Source organism: Notamacropus eugenii, chromosome 3 (genome assembly GCF_028372415.1).
Source record: "Notamacropus eugenii isolate mMacEug1 chromosome 3, mMacEug1.pri_v2, whole genome shotgun sequence".
Taxonomy (NCBI): domain Eukaryota; kingdom Metazoa; phylum Chordata; class Mammalia; order Diprotodontia; family Macropodidae; genus Notamacropus; species Notamacropus eugenii.
In genome coordinates, this window is record NC_092874.1 from 283901987 (window position 1) to 283914579 (window position 12593).

The following is a 12593-nucleotide window of genomic DNA, read 5'->3' on the forward strand; positions in this document are numbered from 1 at the left end:
ACACCATTTTAAGTCTCATATCATTCTCCATCAGGGGCAAGGGGATCAGAATTTCCCACTTTATACTTTAAGCACAATTTTCTTAATTGACAAGATAGTGCCATACAAAGAAGGATCCTAGAAAGTCCTGATATAACAGTAACCTTTTCATCTTATCTTTATTGTCCACAAATGAATAGTTGTGTTCATGTGTGTTTTGTCCAGACCTTTGATTTCATTGATTAAAGAAAATTCTGGTGTGGCAACTCCATTCAGTGACATAGACCTTAGAGAGTCCACTGGGAGCACTAAAAAATTAACGGATTTATCTGTGGTGGCATAAACTATATTTTTTCACCACAATGCCTTTCAGAATACTAAATATTACTACATGATCCACAGGCTTTGAAAGTCCATGACAAACTGATCATTTTATTCAAAGACGGCTGTCAATTCAATTTTAAGGCTGCTCTGATTTGCATGTGAGCAAATTTAGATTCTTAAGACACTGGGCAAAATACTTGTAACTCCCTAAAACTGTAAATCACAAAGTGGGTGCTAGTCTGCATTGTTGGAGAGAGTTTCTTTTCCTAGGAGTTCCCTATATCAGTGAAACCACAGACACATTCTCTTATTATCTGGAAACTAATTACAAGCCTGAAGTACCAACTAGCCCAATTTTCAGGATTTCTTATGGGAAGAGCCATAGATTGTTTCTTAAACCTGCTAAATTAGTTCTGTGTTTATTGTGGCAGTAAAAGTGAGCCAGGTGGGGGGAAAAGCCCATGCAGCCCAATTTGCATTTTCATTTCCCTGGGGAGTCTTTAATGATACCTGAATGCTTGTTACCATCGAAACTGTTGACTTGTGGTGATCAAAACGGATTGATATATTCTGAGCTTCTTCTTTGTGCAAGTGGAAAATGAGTCTGATGATCTATATGGATGACAAATGTTTGCTAAGATGAAATCCTTCCCTTTTGAATCAATCTCCTTTGCATCAAGCAAAGCCTTGTAGTTTCAAGTCAACTCGGCATGGGCATCATAAAGCAGAATTTAAGAGCACAGGCAACCAAATCCTCCCCAGACTTTGTTCCTTAACATGACATTATATTGAGTGATATTAGAGAAAACTGCTGTAGGCAGAAAAAATGGATGCATGATTGTGGTTTCCATTTGAATTTTTAAAGTCCGCCAACAAGTGTGTTTTAAGTTTGTGCACAGCAACAAAAGATTAGAAAGAAAAAAGAAATCAAGGAAATCGTCCTAGCCTTCACTACATCTACAATATAGTTTACAGAATCTCAGAGCTAGAAGGGATCTCAGATGTCAGCATGATGTCAAAAAAGGAAAACTTTTCTAGCTCTGAAAGTTGGAGAACTTGGGTTCAAATCCCCCCCACATGTTTGCTCCCCTTGTGACTTAGGGCAATTAACTCAACCTTTCTCAGTCTGTTTTTTCATCATAAAAGGTGAAGTTTGAACTCAGTGGCCTCTGAGGTCTTTTCCAGACCTAAAGTTATACTTCTTTGAGCAGCAATTTTACAGTAAAAGAGAAAAGCAAGATCATCGGAAAAATTCCAGTTTGAACAAAAAATTGTAAACTTTGGGGTTGGAAACAGCATTTCCACAAACCAAGGTATAACTTCCATAGACAGAAGAATTCACATTCACAGGTGTAATTGTAATGTAGTTTAAGAAATGGATGAACATCGTAGTTTTTAAAGATGGTCCTATCACTCTCCACGTAGAGAGCTCTGGGAGCATCATTAAGCTCCTAGGACCTGTGTCCTTCTCTGGAAAGTAAAGGGGCCAGACAAGACAGCCTCTGGGGTTCTTTCCAGTTTGAGATCTGTGATTCCATATCTCATTGAAAACTTGCCTTCCTCATCCACAAAACAAGTACGTTGGACTAGATGGGGTGCTGAATAAATGTTTGCAGTATTGTACTGTATGTGTTAAACTTGGGGTAGATCTAGGTTCATTGCAGTAAGGAACTTCCAGATGAACAAAGTCCTTCCATCAATACAGATCAGCCCCTCAATTTTTTGGGTAACTTTTGAGTTTTTATTAAAGAGTCACATGAGTCATTGAGCAGTTCAGAGACTGAAGTACACAAGAGAAAGGGATGGTTTTGATGGAGAACAGCTGCCCTACACAGGGAGAGCATTTGACAAAACTTCACTGCTGCTCACAGAGGAAGGAGGAGAAAAGGTGCCTATGGGGAATGTCGGTGTTCAAGGCAGCACCCAGATCAGAATATTCAGTGGTGCCCTGGTATTCACATTTTACTCCAAGGCCCTGAGCCCCTCAGGGTGCAGACTTGAAGAGAAGACAGCACTTTCATAAAGTAGTGGAGTCATCCAGACCTTGGCCAAGAGGATACTTTCTGAATTGCCTAGAAAGAAGGAGGAATGAGGGACAGGGACATAAGATACTTAACTTTTCACTATTGTACAGTCAAGAGGCTGTGGAGTGGGGGGCGGACAGAGAGGAAAAGAAAGAATCCCTGATTTCTGGGTTTATCAGCCTTAGCATTCTGAGCCACTGGGGCCATCAACCCAGTTGTTGCCAGATCCCAGTGAATTTTCCAGAGTCACACAGCTCATAGGTTTCAAAGGCTGGACTTGATCCCAAGTTTTCCTGACTTTCTCTCTACTACCTCCATGCTGACTTACACTTTTATAATAATTAGAACTTTCCAAAAGTGGAAAGGGCTGCCATGAAAGGGAGTGAACTTCTGGGTACTTTAAGCAGAAGGTGAATGACCACATGTTGGGGATACCATCGTGTGGGTGGCTGGAAGTATAAATTGAACCAAGCAGACCACCACATGACCACTAGATCCAAACCTGTCATCCTAAGATGATGCGTAATATCAGTACAAAAAAAAACAACTAAGGAAATCAGGCAGTTTCCCTGAGGACCAAAGTAAATAGACTGTGTTGTGAGAGAATCTACAGAGAAGAGTGATTTAGCAGGGAGGAAGAAGAATGAGCAGGTGACATGGTATATAATGATAGAAGAAAGGAGGTGGAGTCTAGAAGACCTGAGTTTGAATCCTGCCTCAGATACTTCACTTCACCTCCATTTGCCTCAATGTCCTCCCTATAAAACAAGGGGGATGGGTTTAATGACCTCAAAGGTTCCTTCTAATTCTAAACCAATGACCCTATGAATTTGAATAGGAAAAGATATAACAGTGCACTCTCCTGTTGCAGCTTAGCAAACTGTATCTCATATTACTGAACGCCCTGACAGAAAAACATTAAAAATGTGAAGAATTAGGAGCCATTGAATGAAGGACCATCATAAACATTAATGATACTTTTAAAGTAGCAAATATCAAAAATATGTGTATCATCAATGGGTGTCATGGACTGAAGTGCCAACCATCCAATACCTTGACTCCACCTTCAGAAATAAGTCACATCTCAGAGGGCAGAACAGGGGGAGAGAAGAGACTGAGAGAATGTGGAACCAAAAATAAAACAAAATTGAATTTTTAAATAAAAAGCAGTCATAAATAAGAAGGGGGACATAACCGAGAACCTGCCTCTAATGGAGGAAAAAGGCTGTGAGGAAGACTAAATCCTCCAGTACTTCTGGGAAAGTCATAACCTCTCAATGCCCCAAGAATAGGAGATGGCAGCAGGGCTTATCTCTATTGGTAGTTTCTGTAGAGGAATTAAATGAGAGGCCCAGACCCATTTTTAGAAGTATTAGCTTCTTGCCTAGGTTGGGTGGCTTTGTTCTATATTACCTGAGACACAAGAGACAAGACCCATAGATTTATATTATTATATAAGGATTAAATTATGTGGCATAGGCATAAGTGACATTTAAACAAGTGCTGGAAGGTTTGCCAAGCACTTTGCATCAATGAGCTGATGGGTTCCTAATCCCACAGTGCCTCAGCCCATGTCATAGATGAGGAGAATCATAGATCTGATCCCTATTCATGGCCTATCCCTGCCTTACAGATGTGTAAACTGGCTCAGCTAGGCTTTGTGACTTGCCCCAGGCCACACATCTCATACCTGTCTAAGGTAGGATTGAAACCAGGTCCTTCCCAAGTCCCCCTAAGATGACATTCACACCGAGAATCTGAATCAGTAATGTATACAGCCTTCAGTAAACCACCTGAGAACCATGAGGATTGTGTTCTCTGCAATCACATTCCTATTCTCAGCCTCTGTCTCCTCATCTGCAGAATGAGGGGGTGAGCCTAAATGACTTCCAAGGTCCCTCTGAGCTCCCAAGCTTTGCAGAATTCCACAATTCTGCATTTTTTAAGCAGTTCTGCATAAAACTGACCCAGGAACGTGGTTGTGTTTTATACAGGCGGTATTTTGGTGAGAAGATCGGTCTCTACTTTGCCTGGTTGGGCTGGTACACAGGAATGCTCTTCCCAGCTGCCTTCATTGGACTCTTTGTCTTTTTGTATGGAGTTACCACTCTGGACCACTGCCAAGTCAGGTAAGAAGGGAGAGCTTGGAGCAGCCCACTGGTTTGGGATTGGGTATCTGTAACTTTCTTCCTCTAATGCCCCTTAGTGACCTGGAAATGACATCGTGTTACACGCGAAGCCCACCTTCCTAGAGCTTGAGCTCCAGCACCTTGGTCCTACCCTCACAGAGGGTAGGGGCCCTGTGGCCTGCAGGTGGCAGGTTCCTCCTCCCCCCACTCAGAAAGTCTTCAAGCTTGGCTCCAGAAATGGAAGATACCAGTTCCCTCAAGACTAGACTAGCCAAAAGCAGAGACGTTCATCCCCAGGTTAGCCAGAGGCTGATGTTTTTCAGTCCTAGCAGTTACCCAAGACCATCAACTCTATCACAAAAGAATTATAGCCAATGTCCATGAAGGAAATTGTCCCCCAGGTAAAATAGCAAATCTTGGAAATATTTGTAGCTTTAACAACTCACAAAATAATTACCCAGTGTGTTTAAAATAGTTAGGTTTGACTTTTGTATGAGGTAGCAATTAAATCCTTTCATAATAAAAATGAAATAATATTTGTAAAATGCTATACAAACCTTAAAGTGTTACATAAGTGATAGTCATCATCATCATAGCATTATTTCTTACTATTATTATTACACTGCCCATTTTTACGAAAAGACCTTTTACTCATATACCAAAAAGAAATACCTCTTTACAAACCACAGGAGTTTGAGGATTTGAAGGGAATTTAGCTCTTTCCTATCATCAGGAAATAGTTAAAAAATAATTTCAGAAATCCAGTTCGATGCAACAAACACTTATTAAGCCCCTACTCTTTGCAAGGTGTTGTGTCAGGTTCAAAAGATATGGAGACAAAAGCAGTATGGTCCCCAAACTCAAATTTTGGTGTCACCCTTAAAACTGAATATATCTGTGAAAAGTGAGAATCATCTGTTCCCCAGCAGGTCTCCGGTCTCTTCCTTCTCCAATCCATTATCACCCAGCTCCTGAAATTATTGTCCTAACTCACTTGCTGAGCCAGGGCACTGCCCTACCCAAGGACCTCCAGGAAAAAATACAAATCCAGCTTTTTAAATTCAGTTTTATTTTCAGTCCTGGATCCTCTTCATACCCTCACCTTCCCATTAAGAAGGCAAGAGAAAACAAACCCTGTTACAAATCTTTAGTCATGCGAAACACATTCCCACATTAGCCATGCTGAAAAAAAGGAGAAAATGAAAGATGAGAAGGAAGGAGGGAAGAGAGAGAGAGAGCGAGAGAGAGAGAGAATTGTTTCAGCCTTGCAAAGTTTTTATGATCAAATTTGGGTACATTTGGATAATTTTGTGCATAACTCTAAGTATGTTGGTTCATATATTTTTCTGATGTTAGCTTATTAATATGTAAAACTGAGCAGTCTCAATCATAAATCAGGTGGTTTATCACATTATTAAAATGTGCAGGCATCACGATTTTTAGCATCGCCAGCAGAAAAGGTTGCAAAGCTTGTGAAAGCAGAAATTTAATCGACCGGACACAGTTTATCAATAGAATATCCTGGTGAAGTTGGAGAAAAATTACATTTGTATGATAAAATAGCAGCCCTTGTCTGTTCTTTTTTTCTAGTAAAGAAGTCTGCCAAGCTACCGATATCATCATGTGTCCTGTGTGTGATAAATATTGTCCTTTCATGAGGCTGTCAGACAGCTGTGTTTATGCCAAGGTAAATTCCAATTGTGCATGTTCTCCCTAGTTTGTGTTTTCTTGATGGCTGAGCTATATACTTTTTCATCAAGCAAAGTGGAAGGACTTAGCTACTCTGTAGTATTTTCCTCTATTTGTCTGCTTGCCTGAGAGAGAGAGAGAGAGAGAGAGAGAGAGAGAGAGAGAGAGAGAGAGAGAGAGAGAGAAAAGAAAAGAGAAAAGGAGGAAGAAAGGAAGGAAAGCCAGAAAGCTCCTAAAATCATAGGTGTAGAGCAAGAAGGGTCCTCAGAGCCCACTCTTTATTTGACAGATGAGGAATGAGGCCCAGTGTGTATGTATATGTATGTATTATATGTAATAAATATATATTTGTTCTGTGTATATCTATATATTACATGTGACAGGTGTGGTTATATAGAGATATAAAATCTCATTTGACTCTCACAACAGAACTACTTTCCCCGTTTTATAGGTGAGGAAACTGAGGCTAAGACAAAGTTTAAGAAAGGCTAAAAAACTTTCCTGGGCCACCACAGCTATTAAGTGTCTCCAGCAGGATCTGAGCTCAATTCTTCCTGATGCTAGGTCCAGTACTCTATCGGCTCTGCCACTTTGCCTTTGAGAGTGAATTTGAGCTCTCAGGGCACTCTGGACAGAAAAAAAGCAAGCATGCTACCTTTGGCAAACGTCCAGAGAGGTGAAATGTATATGGAAAAGTCAGTTCTGTAGAGGAGACAGCAGAGGAAGGGGAGCATCCCCGTGGGAATCAGGAAAATTTCAGTTGGATGAGGAGGGAAAGTTCTGTCCATGACATAACTGGGTTGACAGGGCAGATTCTGAGCTGTAAGTAGTTGGTTTGGAATCTGCTTTCTCAGAAATCCTGGGTTAGTCCGTTCTGCTGCTGCTTTTAAGTCAAAAGATAAAGTCTCTGGAGAGGTCCGAGTGATGTTCTCCAAGAGAACATGTGTCATAAAAGTTTTAAGAGGAAATGTATTGGAAATAATGCAGAATAAACCCTTTGTGTTCTCCAAAGGGCTGTGTTGATTTGTTGTGTCTGAATGCCTACTAAGGTGAGAACTAGGGATGTGTTTGTATTATTTACCCAAGAGCTGGTCTTGAATGTAGGCTTAGTAGAATAAAAAAAAAAATCATCGAACTGGGTAGACTGAAATGGCAAGATGGTGATGTAAGAAGAGCCCTGCCTGTGGAGTCAGTGCTGGGTTCACATCCCACCTTGGATGCTTATTACCTTTGTGACCTATGACTTTCTGTACCTCAGTGTCCTCATCTGTAAAATAATCAGCTTGAAATAGAGAACATCTGAAGTCCCTCCTGGTTCTAAGTTTTTGTTCTACTGACCCCCTTTGCAAGTCATGTCCTCTCCCTGTACCTCAGTTTCCCCATATGTAAAGTGAAGAAACTGGATTAAATGACCTCTGAGATCCCTTCTAATTCTATGATCCTGAAAATAGTCATTGGAAAAACTGGAATGGTTCCATCAAAGACTGCATCTGATTGAAACCAACAATTGATTCAATCCCCACCAATCGATATTGTATGTTATTGTGTCCAACTCTTTATGATCCCATTTGGGGTTTTCTTGGCAAAGATACTGGAGTGGTTTGCCATGTCCTTCTCCAGCTCAGATGAGGAAACTGAGACAAACAAGGTGAAATGACTTGCCCAGGGTCACCCATCTTGTAGGTGACTGAGGCTGGATTTACACTCAGGTCTTGCTGACTCCAGACCTAGTGCTCTGTGCACTGTGGAGTCCTCTGGCAGCCCCTCGTCTTTGTATCCTGGTCCACCGGTAGGGTTGCCTATGATTTCTGTCACTTCTACTCAACATCCCCAAGTGAAGTTGTTGCTGCATTGCTGAGCTCGGGACCAGGAAAGCCTTTGATACTTACTAGTTGTAAGAAGCAGCAAATCCTGAGTCTTCTCTGTGACCCTCACTGGGCCTCCATCTCCTTACCTGTGAACAGAAGGGGCATCACGTGCCTCACTAGGCTCTCGTGATGCTCAGATGGGATCATCTATGTAAACTGCTTTGCAAACATTGTAGCTCCGTCAGAGTGCCTGATGGATAAGTAAAAGAACGTCACGCGGGTTCTGACGCATGATGGCTTCTGAGGCACTGCAGCAGCCACAATCTGTAATTCTAATTCAGTTAGCCCCTCTCAGCCTCAGTTTTCCCAACTCTAAAATGGGGACAATAATAACTAACCCCTCATGGGATTATCATGAGGATTCAATGGGACAGTGGATGTGCTGCTTGAATGTTCTGCTGGCAGTCCCACAAAAGAGCTGCTTGACCTATCCCAACAAAGCTCTCTAAAACTGACTGTAAATTACAAAGAAGTTTCCAATCTGCACCAGGGGAAGGAGTTTCCACCCTGGGGATTCCTGACAAAGTGGAAAATCTGGTAAAATCTTAGTGCCCAAAATAACAAAAGTATAGAGAAGACAGGCCAAAAACATAAAATTAGACTTCTCTTATCTAAAGCTGAGAATGCCTTTTTGCATTTGTTTCTCCTATGCTCTGTGCCTGGAACACAGTCAGTGCCTAATAAATGTATTTTTATTCATTCATCTGGTATGCGCTCTAATGGCGCCTACTGCAGATGGGTATACAGAGTTAATCCTTTCCCATGCTCAATAAGCTGTTCTCCCTTTGTTCAAAGAAAAGCAGGGCACCAACTTCAGGAAGAAGCAAAAATCAATTGCACCTTAATAGAGCAGGAAACAACCTCTTTGCAGTAGGCTTATTCTCACAGGGGTAATAATGTATGTTTTCTATAGGAGTGTTAAAAAAAAAAAACCCACCCTCCTCTGCCAAGAAGCATCATTCATTCTAGCTTGGCGTCAATGCTGGTGTGATTTACACAGGATAGAAACCCTTGGCTTGGCAGAGATCTCACTTCTCCTCCAGGCCTGGCTGCTGCAGAAGGGATCCAAGTGCAGAGAAATCCCCAGCTGTCTCTCTGTTATGTGTGAAGGATAAATATAACTGTTAGTCAGGGTATGAAAGTGAGTGAAAATGATGGCTTCCGTGGCTTCACCAGTTCAGCCCTGCTTTGGGAAACAGCCATGGCTTTTTTAATATGAAGAAAGTATGAAGTCGGGGATCTTTGCGAAACAAAGCCTCATGTGTTTACATAGAGCATATTTAAGTCACCAAGCTGATGTTCTGAGCCTCCTGTGCACCAGGCACTGTGCTAAGCCCTAAGGGTACAAAGAAAAGTCAAAATTTTTAAAAAAAGCCTGGTTCCAGCCCTCAAGTAGCTCCCTGTCTAATGGGGGAGCCAGCTGGCTTTCAAACAATAAGATAGATACAAGACAATCTGGAGATAATCAAGGAAAGGCACTTGCGTTAAAAGAATATTTTGAAATATTCTTTGTGTGAGTAAGTGAAACATTCATTTAAGGTTTACTGTGTGCCAAGCACTCAAGATATAGATATAGAAACAGATATAGGTAAAGACATATAGATATTTATATCCATTACATCATAGATATTTATAACCACTACAATCCCTGCCCTCAATGAACTTACATTATTATAATAGGAGTAAGAAAAATCTTGCAGCATCTAAGTGGTGCAGCAGATAGAGTACCAGGCCTGGAGACAGGAAGACCTGAGTTCAAATCTGGCCTCAGACACTTACTAGCTGTGTGACCCTGGGCAAGTCACTTCACCCTGTTTGCCTCAGTTTCCTCATCTGTAAAATGAGATGGAGAAGGAAATGGCAAACCGCTTTAGTATCTTTGTCAAGAAAACTCCAAATGGGGTCATGGAGAGTCAGACACAACTGAAAAACAACTGATTAACAAAAAAAAAAATTCTTATTATGAATAAATTGGTTTTGTTGCTGTTGTCTTTAGAATGGACCTCTGAGAGAGAAGTATCTAGGACTCTAGGAGTTTAGTGTAAGTGATTTGCCCAGAGTGATATGGCCAGTCTGCATCAGAAACAGGTCAGGCATTAAAATGTCAATTGTGGACTCCATGTGTGACCCTGGGCAGGTTCCTGAGCCCCTTGGGGCCTTTGGTGTCCTTAGCTAAGAAGTGCAAGCCTTGGGAAGACTTCCTGTAGACCCTGGGATTGTAGTTGGGACTTGAGGCTAGGGAGCTCAGTAGTGAGAATGGAGGTGGGGGAGCATTCCAGGTATGGAAGACAGCAAGAGAAAATACCTGGAGCTTGAGAGATGGGAAGGGCCTTGTTCATGGAATGGAATCACTTGAGTAAGGAGAGGGTGTCGACCTGAAAGTTTGGTTAAGAAAAAGGCAAACAAGCTTAATGCATACAGTTTATTCCCTTAAAGCTAAGAGTTACATGATCATGGAGCCAGGAAACTCCTGACTGCCTGATGGAAGAATGACCAAGCTTAAATACACTTTACCATGAGAAAGGAAATTTCTTAGTTGAATAAGTTGTAAATTCAATGAGATAAGACAATTAACAAAGTAATGTCAGTTGGAATTTATGATTCCAGAATGTGTGAATTTCCTCTGTATAGCATTATGTCTCTGTGACACAAGATAAGAAAAAAAATCCCACCACTCTGGTTGCAGACATCCTGTCATAAACAGGTCTTTGAAGTTGCTGACACAGAAAAGGGCATTTTTAGAACAAAGCAAAGCAGTCTGATTGATTAATTCAGGCTTGGGTCCTTATTAAAGTCCAAAATTTATATTAAATGATTATCAAGGGGTAGCCTTGGTAAGGAGTAGGCCACCTTATCAGGGAAAGCAGGAGTAAAGGAGAGAATATAGGAGAGGAAAAAGAGGAGAGAAGAATGGTCCCAATTTTTTTTTCATAAAATGAGGCAGAAATCTCAGCTGAGAGGGTGGGGCAAGAGGAGTCATGGGAGATTTGAGGAGGGAAAAGGTTTGGAGGAGTCACTGTGGAGAGTGGAAGAGGGAGTTGACAGGAGAGGTAGAGTAGGATTGTCTGGCAGCAGTGAGGGCCCAGCTGAGGCTGTGTAGCATAAATCTGTAGTAGACATTCTGGTGACCCTCCTCTTATTAATGTCCTTTCTAGAACATGGGATTCGTAAAAAATGGGAAGCATTAAAGTTCCTGAGAAACATGTGAATCTGACCCTGATGTGTGTGTTCATTGCTGAAGAAGACCATGCCATCAGAGAAATAATGACATGACTTGCACTTGGCTTTGTTTTGTTTTGTTTTTTTGAGTGAGGGAGGGCTTCTTTCAAGAATATCCACTTTGGTTCTTTTAGAAACTAGGAAAGAAAGAAATTGAAAAACCTAGTTTATAAGAATTACTATTCTTTGAAAATTAACTCATGATTCCTTTGTCCTCAGGTAACCCATCTTTTTGACAATGGAGCTACCGTGTTTTTTGCTGTTTTCATGGCAGTCTGGGGTAAGTTGCTAGAAGGTGTCTCGTTTCATTACTTTCTTCCATATATAATCACATAATATGGTCCTCCCCAATATGATCTCATAGCAACAATGTCCAGTCTAATTTGAATTCTCCCTGTGTGCGTCCCTGCCTTCAGTCTCCCTAATAGATGTTGTGAGCTCATAGAGAGTAATTCAATTCAATTCAACAAATATTTTTAAAGGGGTCTGCTTGGCTTGACCCTGGGAATGCTGACACAAAAATAGTCTCTACCCCCAAGCTACCTGTATCTTATTGGAGAAACCACATCTTATTTTCCTTTGTGTCTCTCAACATTTAGATTTTTACGCAGGAGCCCCTGGAGAAGGAAATGGCAAACCACTCCTGTGTCTTTGCCAAGAAAACCCCAGATGGGGTCAGGGAGAGTTGGACATGACTGGGAAGTGACTGAACAACAAATACAAGCCATGCAATAGTCTTGTCAGATAATTTAGTGAATTGTTCAGTTGTTTCCATATCTGACTCTTCATAACCCCTTTTGGGATTTTCTTGGCTACAATACTGGAGTATTTTGCCATTTCCTTCTCTAGTTCATTTTATAGATGAGAGAACTGAAGCAAACAGGGTGAAATGACTTACCCAGGGTCACACAGCTTGGACGTTTCTGAGCTCACATTTGAACTCGGGTCTTCCCGACTCCAAGCCCAGGGTTGTATCTTCTGCCATGTAGCTGCCCAGATTCAATGAATATGTACCTTTTAAAGTCTGATATTGAATACTGATCAGAGGAGAGTTTCAACTAAATTGGCATAACTTGTTTCTCAAAGTAAAGGTAAGGCTAGGACTAAATTCTGAATCTTTGGGGTTGCTTCAGCTAAGATTCTAGAAGGAAATCAGGCAGTGCACATTTACCTAGCATATTAAGGTTGCAGTAATAATAACAACATTTATAATGCATTTTAAGGTTTGCAGAGCTCTTTACAAAGATTACTTCATCTCCCTCTCCACTGTGCCACCTGGTGCCTGACATACAACAGGTGTTTAATCGTTGCTTCCTGGCTGATGGAAGGGCAAGTTATAGGATTTTACAGCCTAAACACAG

The 12593-nt window shown here is 41.3% G+C and overlaps 1 protein-coding gene across 8 annotated transcripts in view; it reads left to right on the forward strand.

Annotated features, from left to right (window-relative positions):
• The window catches only part of ANO4 (anoctamin 4), a 415424-nt gene that overhangs the window by 350127 nt on the left and 52704 nt on the right, over positions 1–12593 (forward strand). For all 8 annotated transcript variants that reach the window (XM_072655688.1, XM_072655689.1, XM_072655692.1 and 5 more), the window contains 3 exons: positions 4322–4456; positions 6047–6143; positions 11452–11512. In XM_072655688.1, the coding sequence (XP_072511789.1) occupies positions 4322–4456; positions 6047–6143; positions 11452–11512 (293 nt within the window). The remainder of the gene's footprint in view (positions 1–4321; positions 4457–6046; positions 6144–11451; positions 11513–12593) is intronic.